Genomic DNA, 21,838 nt, shown 5'->3' with positions numbered 1-21,838 from the left:
CACAAGCTTCTCACAATAGTTTGAAGGAATTTTGGCCCATTCCTCCTGACAGAATTGTTGTAATGGAATCAGATTTGTTGGCTGTCTTCCTCACACAAGCTTTTTCAACTCTGCCCACAAATTTTCTATAGGATTGAGTTCAGGGCTTTGTGATGGCCACTCCAAAACATTCCCTCTTTTGTCCTTAAAGCACATTTTAACTAATTTGCCAGTATGCTTAGGGTCATGGTCTGTTTGGAAGACCCATTTGTTGCCAAGTTTTAATTTCCTGGCTGATGTCTTGAGATTTTGCTTCAGTATTTCTACATATTGTCCTTTCCTCATGATGCCATCTATGCTGTGAAGTGGACAAGTCCCTCCTGCAACGAAACAGCCCCACAACATGATGCTGCCGCCCCATACTTCTCAGTTGGAATGGTGTTGCTAGGCTTGTAAGCTTTGCCCATTGTCTTCCAAATGTAACACTGGTCATTATGGCCAAACAGTTCAATCTTAGTTCCATCAGACCACAAGACATGTCTCCAAAAATGATTCTTTTACCCAGTGTAATTTTGCAAATTGTAATCTGGCTTTTTTTGTTGATTCTAGCTTGTTGATTCTCCCATGCTGTCACACAAGGAAGCAGTGTGTTTAAAGGTTTTCCTTAAATACTGTTCTACAGTTGTGCCTTTAATTAACTCAAATGTTGTCAATTAGCCAACCAGAAACTTCCAAAACCTGGACACCATCATCTGAGCTTTTTCAGAGGCATATTAATCTTATTGTATGTAAACTTGACTTTCAAGAAAAGTTCTAACAATTAAAAAAAATATATATCTCTCTCGTTGTTCTGCTATTAAGCAAAACATGAACAAATGGTTTAGTCACACTAACATCTGACTTTTTTTTAATAGTTATGTGCCTTTTCATACAGTGTATGTTAACGTCTGGTTTCAACTGTAGATTATATCATTATATTATTAAACTATTATTACCTAGTGTTATTATTATTATTATTATTATTACTATATTATTATTATTACTATTTATTATAACAAAGATTAATTGTAAACAAATTAAATCAGTTTCTTAAAATAAAATAAAATAAGCAGTAACTAAAAAAACAACATAACTTCTATGTCAATATTACCTTTTATTATTATTATCTTTCATATTTACTTTCATAAATATTACTTTCAACAACTAAAATCAGTTTCTTCAAATGAAACAAAACAAGCTGTAACTAACAAAACAATAACTACTAAGTAAATATTATTTTCATATCTAGATTTTATTATTATCTGATTTAATAGGGGTGTCAGATTAAACATCGTTGAGGTTGCTTTGCACACACCAGGTAAGGCTGGCCTCTGTGTTGCACATGACACTCGGTTGGGCGGCCGAGTGTGACGTAACCGCAATTCTCTCACCGGAGTTCAAAGGTTGTTACGTTATTCATGTCCAAGTAGAGACTGCATCTACAACTGCAGCCACACAAATTAACCATGGACACTACCACACGATGAAATGTCACTTTGGATATGCAGAAAGCCGCATTATTGAAGTGCAGTGCAGAAATGTAAAAACCACTATCAAACTATTACCATCGTTTTGGACTTTTAGCCGCATTTTGCCACAGGACAGTCCACACTGTTGTTTGACAATATATTCTCTGCACCTACACGCATCTCTAAGCGCACACATACTGAACTGCTGAAGACTCAACACACCCGCCTTCACCATTACCAAACACGTTCCAAGTATTTAAGCATGTTTAACGAGAGAAAGAGAGTGAGCGAAACATCCGCTAATACAACTAATATAGAACTATTGCATACATTACATGCATAATTCAGGCCATGAACATGACATTAAAATAGTTACTGGTTTAAAAAAGCCTAGATTAGAAGACGGCAAAATTAGAACTTTTTCTGTCATAAGCTATAGTAAAACAACTTATCAAAAAGAAAATTAAACAAAATGAAACCATGCAAACAGAATAAATACAGGATTGGGGAAAAGAGCGCTCTTTATTATCAGCTGTCAGCGCCCGCTCTTTTTTTTTTTCCTGGTCATTGCGCCTTTTGCCTGGTGCAGTATAAATGCAGACAATCGAATACGAGTCACCTTTAAAAGTTGATAAATCTAAGCAGGTCATAAAAACAATTGCACACTGTTACAAAATCTGAATTGACCATCAAGATCTGCAGTGTCAATACTCTGAACTTCTATACGGGAAAAGCCAATCAGTCCAGTATGGTATTTTACATTTATATATTAGCAGATATTTTGCAGTGTTTGCATGTTTATTGCACAGAATTCAATATAAACTTTATCTGTTATGTTCATTAAAATGGAAGTAAATTGAAGCTGATTAAAAAAAAAAAACGCCTAAATTGTTTTGGGCTTTTGTCATTTTTAAAAAAAATATATATTTTTCATTCATATATTAACAAAATATTTGAATTCTAAGACTATTCCATTCATATGTTTCATCATTAAGGATTTCTTTAAAATAGTGTAAACATCGCGTCTTGTTCTCGTGAGCCAAATCTTGTGTCTCGTCTCGTGGAGTAGGTATCTCATTACACCCCTATTATTTAACTATTATTACCTATTGTTTTTATTATTACTATATTATTAAATATATAAATATTATTTATTATAACAAAGATTAATTCTAAACAAATTAAATCAGTTTCTTTAAATGAAATAAAATAAGCAGTAACTAAAAAAAAACAAAACAATATCAACTTATATGTAAATATTTTTCTCCCGTTTTCACTTAGCTCAGGTAAAACAATATAAATATTTTTTATTTTCCATTTTGAGGAACTGAGAGTTATCACCAGAAAACAGCTGGTGAGGGAAAAGGAAAATGCATTAAGAGTTGTCACTTCCTCAAAACAGAGCAGAACAGTCTGGTTCCTTAAGTATAAAACAATGATTTGCACAGTAACTGATAAAACTTTTGAAGGTTGACCTACTTTGAGCTTTGTCGTGGTTAATTAATTCTATGTTAAAAACCCCATCTGTTTTTGTTAAATCAGTTTAGTTTTAAAACAACCATGTGTAATAGTTTTGAGTAGAAAAGATGCTGTTCAGAAAAATAACTCTGAACACCGTAGTCAATCACAACTGTTTTTTCAGAACAAACAGAGGAAAAGATATGCAATCACGCAAATTTGATGAAAATTATATGGGATCTTGAAAAAAAAAAAACCCACTAGTACTTTGTTGTACCACCTCTGGTTTTTAAGAACAGTTTGAATTATGTGAGGCATGCATTAAAAGTATTCTTCATCGATCTGTCTCCAACTTTGTCGTATTCAGAGTGTATACAGATATCAGAGAGAGAATTTAACTTTTTTCCCATACATTTTAAAACCTAGAAACCACTTTAGGTTTCAACCGGAAACACTGGCAAGATTTTAACTCACAGTATATTTATTAAATATTAATGTAAGAAACTGATCCAGCTTGGTTACCCCTGTCCCTTAAGTCACATGAATAAAGCTGAGTCACAGTAGATACAGAGCTGTATCATGCTAGGCAGACGAGTGATTGTTAAAAACTGGAAATTTTCCAGTAGATCTCCGATCTTCGAGTGGATATAATGTAATGTAACGTGTATTTATATAGCGCATTTATTGTGTATGGCCATACACCCAAAGCGCTTCACAATCATGAGGGGAGTCTCTTCACACCACCATCAGTGTGCAGCATCCACTTGGATGATGAGATGGCAGCCACAGGACAACGGTGCCAGTGCGCTCACCGCACACCAGCTATTGGGGGAGTGGAGAGACAGCCAATTCAGTAGATGGGGATGATTGGGAGGCCATGATTGTAATGGCACAATGAGGGACTTTGGCCAGGACATCGGGGTTACACCCCTACTGTTTACAAGAGGTGCCATGGGATTTTTAATGACCACAGAGAGTCAGGACCTCGGTTTAACGTCTCATCCGAAAGACGGATCTCAGAGTTGCAGCTTTTGAAAAACTCTCCCACAGTTTACATGGAAGGATTGAAATTTATTTTGATAAATGGGGAAAATTTCTACATTTCTGTGACCCACAATGTTAGCAAACAGGTAACGAGACATAATAATAATTAGGCTATGATATTAGCAATAAAGTCAATAAAACGTTAAAATGACAAGAAACTAATCCATAACTAAAACATTTTTCATATAATGAATAAAAAATATATTAAAAATTAGCAGGTTGTTGCCTATAGAACTGTAGAAATAATGGTGTTGCTATGATTTTATTGTTTTCATAAACTACACAGCAAATGATATAAAATGTAATACTTTGCAAAATAGCATTTAAGGCTTTTGAATACTTTTTAGGGGTCTTAAATTTCTCTACATTGATTAATCAGCTTTTAATACATTTTAAGACGCAGCACACACCCTGATATTGCAGATGCCAGATCAGCCTTCCTATGGACCACTTTCTTTAATTTCTACCACAGATTTTCAATTGGATTCAGGTCTGGACTATTTGCAGGCCATGCCTTTGACATTATATGACTTTCATGTAGGAAAGTTTTTACAGATTTTGCCCTAATTTTTGCATTATCATCCTCAAAAAACTTTGGGCTCTATTTTGACGGTCAATGCGCAAAACGCAAAGCGCAGGGCGCAAACGCTTTCAGGGCGTGTCAAAATGCATACTTGCTAATTTAAGGACGGGAAAATCCGTTTTGCGAGATGGTCTTAAAGGGTTGAGTTTATTTTCTTAATGAGTTATAGGTGTGTTTTGAGAATAAACCAATCAGAGTCTCATCTCCCATTACCTTTAAGAGCCAGTTGCGTCGCGTCATGAGCGCATTTGCTATTTACATGACGTAAAGTAAGTTCACTTTCCCTTTTGCTCTCGTGGATAGGGAAGCCTTTACACACAAACATCCATTAGCCTATAAATAATTAATTTAGTTTGTTAAGCGCAAAGATTTGTTTCAAAAATATTTCTAAATTCAGTTGTAATTTCCGAAAAAATGAACAATATTAATGAAGTGTGGTCAAAATACTGAGTTATTTCCAAATACACCTGCTATGCCCCACACGGTCTAAAACCTGACAGGTGGACAAATCTAAGCTTGCTTTTAATAAAACAAATATAAATATGGATATAATAAATAATACTGCTAATAATAATAACATTATACAAAAGCAAATTGAATGAACTGAAAAAGCCTCCCGAGATGAAGGCAGTGGTTTTTAAATTCATGTAGGCTAGAAATTAATATGTACTATTAATTGTAATATTATTTATTTATTATTATTTGTAATATTTTAATCATTTATATTTATATCCTATATATATATCCTTATTGTATATATCCTTAATATATTATATCTTTTTCATATGTAAAGATATTTGCGTATTGCTCTGCATCTTGTTTGTAGTGTGTAAGCCAGACGCACTTTGCGCCAAACAATAGACCGCCTTTGTTCTGGTCTATAGATCAGACTATTAACAGTTTCTCAAAATAGCAACGCGCCAAAACACGCCTGCTTTTTTAGACCAGAACGCCTATAGGCGCACATACGAGCGCAAATGCATTTGCTATTTAAACAGTGTGGCGCAAAACCTCAAAATGACCCTTGCGCCGAGGTGAAAGTAGCAAATAGCGATTGCGTTGCGTCTTGCGCCACATTGCGCCGGGTGTATGATAGGGCCCTTTGTCTTCATCACAAAACTTCCTTTCAATTGATTGAATAAGAACAGTGTCCAAAATCTCAATATAATCTTGTGCATTTATAAAGGATATAATGGCTGTCATCTCTCCCACACCTTTCCCTGACATACATCCCCATATTATTAATATTTGTGGAAATTTCCATGTTTTGTTCAGGCAGTTGTCTTCATAAACTTCATTGAAACGGCATCAAACAAAAGTTCCACCATCATCACCCTGCCCAATGCAGATTAATAATTCATCACTGAATATCACTCATATCCAATCATCCGCAGTCCATTGTCTTCCTTTTTATTATTTTGTTAATTTATTATTATTATTTACAATTTTAAATGGATTGAACATAAATCAATGAAGTTTTCCTCCCCCCAAAAAGTCAAGAACTGTGTTGTTTCAGCTCATTTTAAACAAGTCGTTTTTGAGTGTGTATTCTAACCTTTCAGTGGCTCCACTTCAACCTCTTTAATGGTACCTGCCATACAAAGCAAACATTATAAATTAAACAGTGAGCATCTACACAGTAGAAGTATTAACATTCACACTTCACCTACTGGCCTTGCTCTTAAAAACCACACAGTTTCACAGAAGAAGAAGAAGTCAGTCATCATGAGACTTGAGGGTGTATAAAATATAGGTTTCATCGCTTGTGCCTTTAACGTATACTTTGTTTTGCAAAGCGTGAGTCAGTGCACAAGTGATACAGCAAACTTATCTACTTCTGTATTTAAGTTCAACAGTCATATCCTGTTGCATTGTTGCGGTAACTATCAGCGGGTTCTGGTACTGGGTTAAATCTTATCTGGTGGTTTTGCCTTTTACCTGTTGAGGTTTTACAGATGAAGCCCAGTCGTTCGGTGCAGTCTGCTAACTGCCAAACCGCATCTGATACCCGCATAGACACACATGGCTGTTTCCTCATCTCCTGCTCATCTGGAACTCTGGATCGCCAGTTCGTGTACTGCAGCTGAGAGCCATCCAAACGAGCCAAAACACCATCTACAATAAGCATTTTGTCCACTTCATATCAAATTCATAATGACCATTTTTAGTTTTCATAGATACCTTTTAAATAAATAAAGCACAATATAATATAATATCTGTCTGTAATAGGTGCAGCCAAAGAATTATTTTGTCAAACATTGTAACTACGAAAGGAGTTCACAACCCCTTTTTAAATGAAATATTTTTATATAATTTTTTCATGAATATACTGTAGGCAATTTGTGGTGCATTTATACAAAATAGTTTTATTAAACAGTCTGTTTTCTATAGATTAGATAAAATGTGGTCAATGAACATCTTTAGGAATAGAAAGATAATACATTTCAATTCAAATGAATTAATGAAGAAACAAATTACAAACAAAATGTATATATATATATATATATATATATATATATATATATATATACATACATACTGTACACATACAGTTGAAGACAGAATTATTAGCCCCACTTTGAATATTTTTTCCCTTTTTTAAATATTTCCTAAATGATGCAAGGACATTTTCGCAGAAAGAAAGTCTTATTTGTTTTATTTCGGCTAGAATAAAAGCAGTTTTTAATAAAAAAAAAAAAATTTTAGGGACAAAATTATTAGCCTTTATTATTAGACTTCAACTATATATATATATATATATATATATATATATATATATATATATATATATATATATATATATATATATATATTTTTTTTTTTTATTATTATTATTATTTATGCTTTCTTTTTATTAAAATTGTAATAAAATTTTTGGACTTATTTTACATTCTTTTGTTCGATTAGTTGCAGTTTTTCCTTGGTCCTTGGACAACATATTATACATAAATTATATTTTATATTTTGTAATTTTATACAAATTAACATGTGCTCACATAAATTTGTATAGAAATTGATGTGGCAACAATTATTTATATTTCATATAATAATGCATTCAATTAGATAAATTTTATTTCAACAATTTTATATGTTTTGCTTTTCTTGATTTTTCCTGTTTCATCAAATTGTATTTAAAAATTTTTCTCAAACATAAAATTTAGGTGTGCAAATTTTTGAACTAATCTTAAGTTTGTTTGATGAGTTCCAGTTTTTCTTTGGTACTGACTTATCTACATAATTTATTTACATAAAAACACTTAATATTTTATATATTTATATTCAACTGTTATATAAATATTGTTACATTTTGTAATTTTATTCTAAATAAAATTTGGTCACATACATTTCTATAGAAATTGATGTGCATTCTTTTATACAACAATCATTTATAATTTGTATAATAATGCATAAAAATGGATACATTTTGTTTCAACAAAATGTGATCTTTTTTATGTTTTCTATTGGTTTTTCTTGTTTATTGAAATTGGATTTTACATTTTTTTCCAAACATATTAATTTGGGTGTGCTAATTTTGGACTGACCTTCAGGTTAACTTCTGTTAGATTAGATCCAGTTTTTCTTTTGTACTGACTAATCTATGTAAATTATTTATATAAAAAACAATTAATGTTTTATTTATTATTATTGTTATATGAATATTTTTTATATTTTGGTCAAATTAAATTAAATTAAAAATTTTATAGAAATGCATAAAATGTAATAATTTGTTAGAAACTCGCACATAAATATAACTACATAAAAAATAAATAATAATAATAATAATAATGTAATATAAAAAGCTGAATACATATAGAACCAAATAAAATGTATTTTCTGTTTTTATGCAAATTTGTTTTGTTAAAAAAAAAATGGCTGTCAAATTTCAATATTTATAAGCCACAGCTCTTACTTTTATCATTATACAAGACTCCCAGCCATAAATTCTGAGGGCCCTGGTAGTAATGCCACATCTCTTTAAGGAAGAAGCGGCTCTCCTCATCATCCTGAATGGTCAGAAGCTCAGAAGAATTTCCTGAGAAAAAAAAACATCTTGCAAAATCACTCAAACCCAACCACAAATAATAAAAGCCACCAGCAGGTGAAGCTCTTGAGCCAAAACGTTTTTAAAGGCCCGTACCATTTGCTTTACAGTGATTTCTGGCTTCTTCTTGTGTCTTCTTTGATATCACGGTTTTAAAATAATAGCAGCTCCCGCGAAACTTCACCCAGGTATCAGGACACACCACTTCAAAGGAGAAAGCAATGCTCTCTGTTGGTAAGCAAACAACCATATCAGTTAGTTTGATAGCTAAGAGTCTCCCCCTGTATGCATATCAGCCAATAACAGTTTACTTACCACATCTTAACCTTTTAGCACTACAGAGTAACATTGGAAACACTGAAACTATTATTGGTTTGTTGGCGCTTATGTTATAAAAAAATGGCTAGTTCCTTTTCCTAAACTCAAACAAGACATCCAGAACCCTCAAAACTAATTACTTTGCTGCCTGTTTAAATTACTTATTAAGTAACAACACAAGTCTTGACATTTTTTGGGGACAACTTAATTGTTTTATGTTCAATTAAGTTAAGATAACAAACTTAAGTGAATTGATTTTTGTTAGGACAAAATGAGGGAATTGTTAGGAATTCAGCATTTTTCACAGTGTACACTGTAAACAATTCAGGGTTCCACACAACCAATTTGAAAGGAACAACTTGAAGGAATTAAGTTTTACAAATTTAAGTGGATTGAACGTAAAACAATTTAAGTTGTCCCAAAAAAGAATTGTGTTGTTTCAGCAAATTTTATATAAGTAGTTTGAACAAACAGAAAACCTCATTTTTTTGTGAAGATCAACAAAGATGTATACACATACACACATTCTACGGTAATTAGAAGACAATGCTTTCAACTCTGCTAATGTTACCGAAAGTTATTAAACTGCAATTGTTAAGCGCTGTAGTTTAAAGATCAGATAAGTAGCACTAATATTAGCTAACTCACACATATCAGCGCCTTTCCATATTAAAACTAAAGTCATTAAAATCGTTCCCATATATACACTGAAATAAATGCAGGGTTCCACACAATTCCATCATGTTATCTCAACACAAACAGATTAAGTCAGCTTAAAGGTGCACTTTGTGATTGTCTTCAGAAACATTTTTTGTTATGCTGGTTAAAAGTCTCTTTACATTCTGAGAGTAATGATTAAAGTAAACGATCTAACTGTATATGTATTTTTTATAGGTGGAGATATTTTTTATTTCATTTTCTAGATTAATCTAGATTTATCTCAGATATATCAAGATTAATCTAAATTAAAATGGCTCATTTGAATTCTGCTGAAGGCATTCAGAATATGTGTGCTACCCAAATAATAATTCTTTGAGAACGGGTTTCTCAAGCCAGGTGGCGCATGAGACCAGGGGCTCATCTCCTTTTTCCAAAATGCATCACAAACTGCTTGAGAAACTGTTCTACTATGATAATTGGTGATGAAAATTAATGATGTTCAATAAGATGTACTTGTTTTTACTAACAGTTTATTCAGTTAAACATAAATGTTGAACTGTAGGTCTACATAAGCTTAAAACAGCGATTTTTGATTACCTTAATCTGACTAAAGTCATAACTGAACTATACAGAAATTTAACTAAGACATGTGGAGTATACATATATTAGTGGCATTATTGAAGTAAACACTGCGATCAGTAAACACCGTCATGTAGGACTTTTCGCCATATTTTCTGACAAGATCCACACAAGAAGATGTCAGTAAAGCCTAGTTCACACTACAGCATTTTAAGCCTAATTTGAGCCCGATTTGGAAGTTAACAAGCTTGCCAACAGATCTGGCTGTGATCGGGAAGAAATCTGCGGGTGCACGGCGATCGCCAGTCTTTATGTGTGAACTACTGAACAACGCATCTACGAGGCTCGCTAACACGTTGCCAACACCTTGCAGACGGAAATCCAATATTTAGCATGCTGAATATTCCAGAACAGTCGGCCGACTCGACCCCACATGTGGTCAGATGTAGTGACGAGCTGCAGCCAATGAGAGAGCATATCAGCATGAGCTGAATGCCTGTGTGTTCAGGAGCTCAAAAGAAACATCTGTGATTGGTCAGAATGGGCATCGATGCACTCGCCTCATTCTGCGTTAACACATGAGAGATATATTAACAGTGAAACTAGAATTCTGTAACTATTGGAAATATCATACTGGTCATTCTGACCGTTCTCATCTAAAACGCCATAGTGTCACAACATATTTACATTCAAAGCTTCCATTGAGATAATACAATTAAGCTTTGAATGTCTGGCATCATATTTAATGACACCATTACCCTAAAAATATTATCTTTTTTTGGTAATACAGCCTATAAATATGTAGTTAAGATACTAAAACACTTAAAGGTCTTGACTTTCATTTTCACTTTCAAACAGGAGCTATTTTGCGGCACAGAATATGCTGTCTTGAAAGATATCTATAGTAAATTGATGTTTTTGCCATCAGAAAGTTTTATTTTTGTTAGCAGGAAGTTGCTAGGCAAAAAAAATTTACACATGTTTAAAGTCACAGCGAAAAGTATCAGACATGCACGCAGTCATTTTGATGAATATGGTAATTAAAAGTAGAAATGCTCAGTTCTTTACTGTTTTGTAATTTAAAAAAATAACAACGTCAGAAAGAAATACACTGATAGTTAGAAAATGGCAGGGTGTTATATATATGTTAGTTTTATTTCAAAGAGTTATAAAATTACAAAAATTAAAAACTCTCTGTGTCTCTATCCACTCGAACCTTGCAGATGAGTGATTAATCCGCTGATGTATCAGCTGATTTAAAGATGTTTTTAATTGCTTCCTTGAAAGCTTGAAACGCTGTCAGTCATGTCAGCACACAAGCAGCCTTTTTCTGACGACTCCTCCCACAAAATTTCATTGGCTGTGGTTTGGTAGCTTGAATGAGCTGCTGGGGAACGAGTTGTTGTCAGATCATGTAGTGTGTGACCCCCCTCTTGTGGATCATTCACGTAGTGTCACCTAGTGTGAACACCACAGTGATTAAAAGACACAAAGTCAAGTTATGTAGTGTGAACGGCACAGCGTTCTTTCCATTGTCCATGCGTTATTAAATTCCATAACACTCTCACCAGTCCTTACATCTTATTTGCGTCTAATACCCCAGTTTGTCACAGGAACATGAATGAAATGTTCATGAGTTAAAGTGAAACTGCCGAACTGCAGTTAAAGTCAGGCATCCTGCTGATTTGATTCAGAAGGGCACTTTTTTGTCAGACAGCTCACCGGTCAGATATACATCCGCGCTAAAATATCAGGGTGAAAGTCATCATAGCTTGCACAGAATAGACCCTGCTCCCAAGAGAGGGGTCTGGATGCAGACTTGGTGCAGTGCAATCTGAGCTGCATACAATGCTTTTTAATGGACTCACCTAAGCCTACCCCTCACACCGATGTCACTTGCTCCATTTAAGTGCATTTTGTCTGACATTGCATCGCTGAGTGATGCAATCTCAGCTTGCATCATAAAGGCTGCATCCAGATACTAATGGCTCCCAACCTAACTTTGAGAATAGAATAACGGCGATATTTTTATATTGCGCGATAAGAGTCTTGCGTTAACGCAGCACGTTACGCTGATAATAGCGCACCTATAGTATTTTTACATTCTGGGTAAGGCATAAGACTAAAAAATGCTTGTCCAATTCACCATCGAGGACCACTGTACAACCGTTGCTTGAGAAACTTTATTACGAGTTGTTTGAGAAGTTGGTGATTGTTATGGAGATTGAGAAGAGAAGTATGGATGGTCGTTGACCTGGCTAATCAGGGAGTCTTGTCCGGGGAGACTCAGAGTGGGGGCTTTGTCTCGTAGGTTAAAGTGGAACCTTTAGAAGACCCCCCGATGCAGCCTGTGGAATAGGAGAGGGATGTTAAAGGCTGATTTATACTTCCGCGTCAAACACCGGCGTATGGTAAGGCACTGACGCATAGCCCTTCGCCTTGGCCGTCGGCGTCGCTGACGTGCATCTCTCAAAAAATGTAACTACATGTCGCAACGACGCGAGCTCTGTGATTGGTCGGCTTGGTATCGCTGACGAGTCTGGGCGGGCCCGAGAGCCACGTGAATGGCGCGAGCCTGATGGAGCAATTGTTTACAAGTGTGGAGTCCCGTGAAGGAGCTCCGGATGGAAAGTTTTGTTTTGTGTTTACCTCATAGTTAAAGTTGTTGCACGTCCGCCGGTTCCTGCCTCAAAATGAGCGAGTTTGAGCCACTTGTACATCCCGGAAGTGTTCAGGAAAACAAAACAGCAGCGAAGAAACTCGACACAGAGAAACATTTACACCTCACTGCCAACTAGCGTTTCGGAAGTGTTAATGCAGACCAACAGAGACAGAGCGCAGAAGTATATATGCACAGCTACGGGCGTTGCATGAGCCGTGGGTTACGCTGGTCACTTGACGCAAAAGTATAAACCAGGCTTAGGTGTATAGGGAGGGGAGGGAGGGGCTGTAGGGGATGAGTGGTTGAGTTTAGAGGGGAATTGGGTGGGAGGGAGTGAGAATCTGAGACAAACAGTTTAGGGAGGGTCCACTTCCTCTAAATAGTAGATGAGGGAAGTTGATTGGTTTAGGCATGGCCCCGCTACTGAACTTTTGTTGATTCATTAACTCCGTTTAAAAATCGTCAGGCTGACAAATAACTCAATTACAGCAGGTAATTCAAACTGTTTATCAACAAATTCAGATTTATATTTTTTCAAGCAGACAGATCTGTCATTTGTGCGTGGATCTACAGCTGACAAAGAATGACATCAGGCAAACTCTGCATCAACCTGAACTTCTTTCTGAAAGACCAAGGTGGCCTTGTGTCCATTAAAAGAAAGATTGTTTTTGAAAGGGCTTCTGCCAAAAATGCAGAATCAAAACTTTTTCTAAATCCTGAATCAATATCGGGGTTACTTTTGCATGCTGGAGGGAAATGACTTTATGCAGTTCAAAACCACGATCAGAAGGGGGACACCATGGCTAAAGTATTAGACTGTGTTCGTGTTTATGAATGGGTTTATATGCACACAAGTTTTTTTCAGCCACTGAAAACGTCTGGCGAAAGATTGGCTATTTTCAAGTTCATGGTTATCTTTTACAGCAGTCTGTTAAATAGACACAAGTATTTATTTAGTTGTTCAGGTGTAAGATAAAATGGATGTACGAGGATCAGCGAGCACAATTGAAAATGAAAAGTCACTCGTTGTCTTGGTAAAATAAGGATTATGTAAAAAGAAGGCAGGATATTTCTGTTTTTATCACTCCTGTTTTCTGATCTGACTTTTATTTAGTTGATTAACAAAATACAAGTAAATGTGCTCTTCCACCTAACCAGCTTTACTGAGGTGAAGTTTGATTTATATTCGCACTTTCGTTCAGTTTTGAATAGTGATAGCCTGTGACATGCTTTGAATTTTACATCTGAAATAGCACGTAGGAATGACTTCAAGACAACATTAGCACTATTTAATTGACTGTAAACAATGTTGTATTTTATAGTCATTATCACCAGGTCTTCATCTATTTGGTGTGCGTTCATGACTTGAGTAGGCATGGCTTTGGACTGCAGGGAAGGGACGTAAATTTTCAAAATTAAGCTAACGTTAGCATTCTGACAGGTTACCTACTGCACCTTTAATTGTTCCCCAAATTTAAGTGAACATAAAACAATTATGTTGTCCCAAAACAAAACTTAATAATTGTGTTGGTTCAACTCAAATTAAATAAGTAGTTTGAACAAGCAGCATAAGTATTTTTAGTGTACATGAACAGTACTGATTCTTTGTGTTTTCATCTGTAATTAAGAATACCATAACACTACGGTTTGCATTTTGATCTGTAAACCCTCACTTCAAAATCAATCATTATCAACCACATTTATCTGATTTTTTTTTTCGTGGCACTTTTATCCTGATCAATGAGCAGCGGTCCCTCCATATGCAAACATTATAAACAATATTACTTTTGCAGTATTTTGGTAATCGTTTTGCTATTTTGTCATCAAGTCACTACACAATGTAATCACATTAAATGTTACCTCTTTTAAACCCTAGAGCCAAACTTGAGTCGTAACAATAGGGATATAGTTTTCAACTGTTTTCCTGGCTAAAATATATTTTGTTAATGTGAGTAATGCAATATTTCACCCTGTATACATTTTGCTCAAAATGTACTTCAGTGTCAATTAAATAAATGTCCTAGCACAAAACAGAATGTGGATTGCGGTATAAAGTAACCGTAACAATAAATGTTATTTACAAGAAATGCATTTGGAAATTATTTAGATTTACAGAAACACTTATGTTCAGCTAAACAAATATACCAGTGATGATTTTAATCCAATACAGCACTGAAAAGGTTTGTATGTGTGTGCATTTTTAAATGTAAAATTCATTCATTGCTAGGGCTTTATTTTGATCCAGGTGCAAAGCGCAGGGCGCAAAAGCATTAAGGGCATGTCAGAATCCACTTTTACCATTTTAAGGACGGAAAAATCCACTTTGCGCCGTGGTGCAGTGGAGTTATAGGTGTGTTTTGAAAATAAACCAATCAGTCTCATCTCCCATTCTCTTTAAGAACCAGTTGCGTCTTACCATAGCACATTTGCTATTTACATAATTAGTTCCATTTATTAAGTGTAAAGATTTGTTTCAAAACTATTTCTAAATTCAGTTCTAATTGCCAGCAAACGAATAGATAAACAGTAATAACAAAGTGTGCTCAAAAAATATCCAAATACACATGCTATGCCCATATAATCTAAAACCTGACAGGTGGACAAATCTAAGCTTGTTTTTAATAAAAAAAAAGTATATTAATATGCATATAATAAATAAAACTACTGTTACGATCACCAGCGATCTAACTACCAGAGGTCGCTGGTAAACACTCACACACACATAGGACTACATCTAAATGGACTACATATTCAGTCATGCCAAACACACAAACACACACACCTGCTCCAAGTCTCCACTGATGACTCCCACAGCTGATGCTGCTTCTAGACTGATTACTGTACTACATAAACAGCACAGAAACACTCACTGTGGCTGAGTCTTGTTATCTGCTCTGCGCTGGACTTTAGACCACCTCTAAGCTGGTCTATTGAACAGTGTATTTTAGTTCCTCAAAATAGCAACGCGCCAGCAATGTGCCATAACACACCTCCTTTTTTTTTTAGACCAGAACACATATGGGTGCATATGCATTTGCTATTTAAACAGCGTGGTGCGAAATGTCAAAACGACTCTAAGCTCCAAGCTCAAACTAGTAAACAATAATTGCGACACGCATTGCGCCGCATTGCGTTAGGTGTATGATAGGGCCCCTAATGTTACACATTAATCTATTTTCTACAGAAAATCATTAGGAAATTATCATTTTTAAAAATGGCCAAAATATTCTTTGTAGAAAATGTACGAATTTTTCAAAAATTCTACTTTTTTCAAGTCCTGAAATAAATCAAAAGGCAGAAAGGACTGGACTCACTGGGTGGGGGTATGTAGCATATCGCTCCTGATAACCTCATGTCACATTCATTGTCTCTCCAGCGTCCATTAGTATCCATAGACACGCAGCCTCCATCTCCCACCGGCCCTTCAGGGTAATAATTTGAATCTTCCCAATGAGTAAACCATCCCTCACTTCCATCAGACCACTGGTGGGATATGCCATCCTATGAAAGTAGAGAGCGCTCTTCTTTAATGAATATATTGTATAATAATTTACAACATGTTATATAAAATATTGATATATTTAGACATATACATACATATATTATATAAACATTGTATTCATAACTTATTTTCATAATCATTATGAGTATTAATGATCATATACATTTTTTTATATAAAACAATTAAAATTTTGTATTTTTAATTATTTGATGACTAAACATATTTTCATTAGCAATGCATTATTCTTATAACTTAGTACATACAAGTGTATTATCAAAAATTATTTATATAAAATATAATATATAATAATATACAAAATGTTACACATATAATTTATACATAACCTAGTATTTTTAACATAATCACTTTTTATTATTAATTATCATATAAATTATGTATATAAAACAATATAAATATTGTATTATAAATGACAAAATGTGATACATTCTTTGAAGATTAAACATAAAATGTGATATAAATATTTAATATATTTACACATATCGTTTTAGTCTTAACTTATTGTAACAATCATTATTACTATTAACTATAATATAAATTATGTATATAAAACTATTAAAATATTGTATTATAATTTACAAAATGTGATAAATAATTTGATGACTAAACGTATAATTTTTTTAACCATGCAATATTTTTTATATTGTTACATATAAGTATATTACCGTAAATATTTAGACATTTACACACAGTTTTATGCAAAATTTAAATTTATTAATACAAAACGTTTTCCCCAATTTCTGTACAGAGAGCAGATTTTTTTCAACATAGTTCTAAACATAATAGTTTTAATAACTCATTTCTAATAATTGATTTATTTTACCTTTTTCATGATGACAGTAAATATTATTAGGCTAGATATTTTTCAAGACACCTTGCAGCTTAAAGTGGTATTTAAAGGCTTAACTAGGTTAATTAGGTTAACTAGGCAGGTTAAGGAAATTAGGCAAGATGTTGTATAACGATGGTTTGTTCTGTAGACTGTCGAAAATAAAGTTAGCTTAAAGGGGCTAATAATTTTGATGTCCAAATGGTTCTTAAAAAAATTAAAACTGCTTTTATTCTAGCCGAAATAAAACAAATCAGACTTTCTCCAAAAGAATAATATTATCAGACATACTGTGAAAATGTCCTTGCTCTGTTAAACATCATTTGGGAAATATTTAAAAAAGGTAAAAAGGGGGGCTAATAATTCTGACTTCAAATATATATTACCAATACACCTGTAAAACACATGAACTTCCCTGTGTCCTTACGTCTGTGCTGTATAAGCCGATCCAATGCGGGGCGTCCAGTCTGTTGATCAGAAAGGTCAGATAAGCTTGCTGAAATGGGTCTGTGATGCTCACGAGTGTTGCCCCCTTCACCAAACACCTTTCCTGGGCCTCGTACCAGCTCATGTTGCCATGGGCGACCAGATAAGTGTGGTTCCTGAACTCAGATGTGCCCAGAGAGGATGCAGTGTGATAGGAGTGAGTGGGACGCTTGGTGGTGTCTGAAATAATGAAGATAATGGAGCAAATAAATAAAACCATGATAATTAGTTCCACATTATGGACAAGGAGCAATAAAATAAAATGCATTTTTTTCATAATATTTTTTAAAATTGTGAACAAAAACTTTTACTGTAAAATCAATTATTTAAAATGCCATGTGTGAATTTGTCTGGTCACTTGTCTCAAATACATAACTATTTTTTAATATAGCATAATTTTTTTTAAATAAAAATTTAATAAAATAAATGAATATGATAAACATTATCTGAGATAGATACATTTCTAACGTCAATAAACATATTTGCATATTATATATACATGTATGTGTATCACTATATGTACACTAGATTGTGAGTGTGTGTATGTGTGTGTGTGTGTATATAGTTTAAGTCAGATTTAATAGCCCCTCTGAATTATTAGCCCCGCTATTTATTTATATATATATTTTTAAGAGAGCAAGGAAATTTTCACAGTATGTCTGATAATATTTTTTGTTCTGGAAAAGGTCTTATTTGTTTTATTTCGGCTACAATAAAAGCAGTTATTAATATTTTTAAAAACATTTTTGGGACAAAATTATTAGCCCCTTTAAGCTAATTATTTTTTTCGATAATCTACAGAACAAACCTTCGTTATACAATAACTTGCCTAATTACCCTAACCTACCTAGTTAACCTTATTAATCTAGTTAAGCCTTTAAATATAACTTTAAGTTGTATAGAAGTGTCTTGAAAAATATCAAGTAAAATATTATTTACTGTCATCATGAAAAAGATATCATAAATCAGTTATAAGAAATAAGTTTCCCTCCATGAAACAGAAATTGGGTTAAAAAATAAACAGGGGTGCTAATAATTCAGGGGGGCTAATAATTCTGACTTCAGCTGTATATGTATATTTTTCTTGTCGGCTTAGTCCCTTTATTAATCTGGGGTCGCCACAGCGGAATGAACCGCCAACTTATCCAGCAAGTTTTTACGCAGCTGATGCCCTTCCAGCCGCAACCCATCTCTGGGAAACATTCACACACACACACACACACACACACACACACACACACACACTCATACACTACGGAAAATTTAGCCTACCCAATTCACCTGTACCTGTTTTATCTGGTATAACATACAGTATGTATGTGTATTATAAATATTTAATATTTTTATGTGATACACACACAAAGATAGAAACAAAACTTTACAAAACTATTTTGTTGCATTGATGTTTAAATGTATATATATTTTGTATCATATACTGTACATACAGAGCTTGACATTAATCATATTTCTCTCTAACACCAAACTAATTATTTCCCTGCCAAAAAAAAAAAAAAAATATATATATATATATATATATATATATATATATATATATATATATATATATATATATATATATATATATATATATATATATATATTGTCAAAACAAGCATAATATAGAAAAATTCAGACTTTTTTTTCAACAAAAATGTTCTTAAAAAACAATTGAGTTTATTATTTTCATGTTCCTAAAACTATACACTGCACTGGCTAAAGGTCCCACATCACCAGTTAACTCTACATAAATGGAGAGTTAATCACCTATTAAAGCAATGTTACTGTAAAGGATGATAATTAAGCCATATTAATAAAAATAACTAAGCAAAGGAAAACTTGAAAAACATTCCGTGTGTGATAATGAAACGATGATCACGGTTAACATTTAGATTATTTGTTCAAAGAATGTTTAAAGTGAAATCGGCAACCGCTGTCTTTAAAAAATCTCTAATTTATACACAAGTATTTATGTGTGTAAAGCATCTGTTTTGTGAGAAGTGCTTTTCATATGATATGTGAACGACCTGTGCAGCTTTATTGTAGACATTTTCTCGAGCGAAAATGACGTCGACTGAAACTTTGTCATACACCACGCCCACCAAAAGGGTACCCTTGGTAGTGGAAACGCAAGCCTGATAAAGGTGACCCGTACCGACCCAAACCGTACCGTACTGTATCAGTCAGTGGAAACGAGCCATTAAGCTCTTTTTTCCAGTCTATTTAAAAGAGAACCGATCATACCTGTGCGTATTCAGGCACGGTTGCTTCACGCAAGGACACTTAAGCCCTCTTCAGTAAGCAAGGATCGCCTGTCTCACCATGCGCCTGATCATCCTTTCATTCTGTATTCACCTGCTTCCTTTTGCTCACCCAAACACTTATCAGTTTCACTGCTTTTTGATTCTAGGATCACATTTGCATGCATATTGACAAACGGTCTTAAAGGGCACTTATGGTGAAAAATCTACTTTTTAAGCTATTTGGACAAACATATATGTATATATAGTGTATAGACCATCATATTGGGGTGATATAAACACACCCAGTCCTTTTTTTTCCAATTTAACAACATAAAAACGGTGGACCAATTGGAGCGTTTTTCAGACCGATCGCAACTTTACGGAGTAATGATGGGTTGTTCATGAACGATTCGTTCATTTTGAATACGGGTTAATACACACCAAATCTATCATGTAAAAACAAACTTTTATTTTGGATGCGATTAATCTTTTCCCAGCACTAATAAACTGTATTTATGTTTATTAATTAAATAATTTATTTTTTATTTTACTTTCCTACAATAATTTGACCTACCTTGCGCTTTCTCGCAGACAAAGCCATATATCTTTTCAGTACAGACGTCATCTTGCCAAATCCCTGTCAAGCGGAAGTTGTGGCTGTTGGACAGGAAAGTGCAATGAGGTACTTCAGGAGATCTATAATTAATCCTCTGTAGACACAGATACAGAAAAACAGTTTTGAAATTGTTTGTTGAAATCCAGTGATATTTCTAATATACTAAATCCTACAGATGCATCAGTCGAAATCTTTTTTTCTCTACAAAAACACAACAGGCAACCGGACGACTGTCTTGTTTAAAATCGGGTGATCTCTGCTCTAGAATATAAACTGCAAGCATTTTTTCTGTACAAAGTGTTTAGTATAGTGTGCAGAGAAGCTAAATATGCAGCACAGATGTACACACAAGTTCAGATGATACAGCAATACATGACATATTCTGCACAACTTCAACAAATTGAACAAATATTGACCTTTGTTCATTTCATATTGTACTTTTTCAATACTGTGATGTCTGTGGTTGCAGGCTTTACTAATGTAACTATTAATGGAAACAAAGTGTTTTTAGAGAAGCTAATGTGGTATTTCATTCTAGTATACCGAATATTGAACGCTTAAATAAATAACGCTTCGTCACTGCTGTTCTATTAACCTCCACACACAAGAAAGGAGGGATTCAGCATTTTTATTATTTATTTTAACTGTGCAATGCAGCATTAATATAATTTTTTTATATATATATATATATATATATATATATATGTAGAAATCAGACCATTTATCTTTTTATATATATAATTCATGAAGATATGACCCTGGCCTTGATCCCAAAACCAGTAACAAGTGTCGATTTAGAAATTGAGATTTATGCATTACCTGATATATCTATATCTATCTATCTATATATATATATATATATATATATATATATATATATATATATATATATATATATATATATATATATATATATATATATATATATATATATATATATATATATATATATATTAGGGCTGTCAAAATTTGCAAATTTAATAAAAATTTATTAATTAAATAAATATATATATATGTGTGTGTGTGTGTGTGTGTATACATGTGTATATACAAATACAGACACACACACACACACACACACACACACACACACACACACACACACACACACACATATATATATATATATATATATATATATATATATATATATATATATATATATATATATATATATATATATATATATATATATATATATATATCAGGGCTGTCAAAATTTGCTAATTTAATAAAAAATTCATTAATTAAGCTAATTTGATAATTGAGCTTAATTAAGCAAATTTGATTTGAAAATTGTTTTATACAGTTGAA

General features: G+C 33.5%; 1 protein-coding gene across 4 annotated transcripts in view; it reads right to left on the bottom strand.

Moving 5' to 3' along the window:
• pla2r1 (phospholipase A2 receptor 1) overlaps nt 1–21,838 on the bottom strand; it is a 95,529-nt gene that overhangs the window by 8,561 nt on the left and 65,130 nt on the right. For 2 of the 4 annotated variants that reach the window (XR_012387028.1, XR_012387029.1), the window contains exons 23-30: nt 20,483–20,618; nt 17,746–17,848; nt 17,610–17,649; nt 16,148–16,334; nt 8,711–8,842; nt 8,483–8,605; nt 6,511–6,687; nt 6,128–6,163 (exon numbers count right to left, since the gene is read on the bottom strand). Coding sequence is in view for 2 of the 4 variants with exons in the window: in XM_073916389.1 (XP_073772490.1) it covers nt 6,128–6,163; nt 6,511–6,687; nt 8,483–8,605; nt 8,711–8,842; nt 16,148–16,334; nt 17,610–17,848; nt 20,483–20,618 (1,030 nt within the window). In the remaining 2 variants the exon portion in view is untranslated. Of the gene's footprint in view, nt 1–6,127; nt 6,164–6,510; nt 6,688–8,482; nt 8,606–8,710; nt 8,843–16,147; nt 16,335–17,609; nt 17,849–20,482; nt 20,619–21,838 lie in introns of all 4 variants that reach the window. The other 2 variants (XM_073916389.1, XM_005155726.6) reach the window with 1 other exon arrangement.

This window comes from Danio rerio, chromosome 11 (genome assembly GCF_049306965.1).
Source record: "Danio rerio strain Tuebingen ecotype United States chromosome 11, GRCz12tu, whole genome shotgun sequence".
Lineage (NCBI taxonomy): Eukaryota > Metazoa > Chordata > Actinopteri > Cypriniformes > Danionidae > Danio > Danio rerio.
Note: the sequence above shows the minus strand (reverse complement) of the source record. Positions and strands in the feature narration are given on the sequence as shown.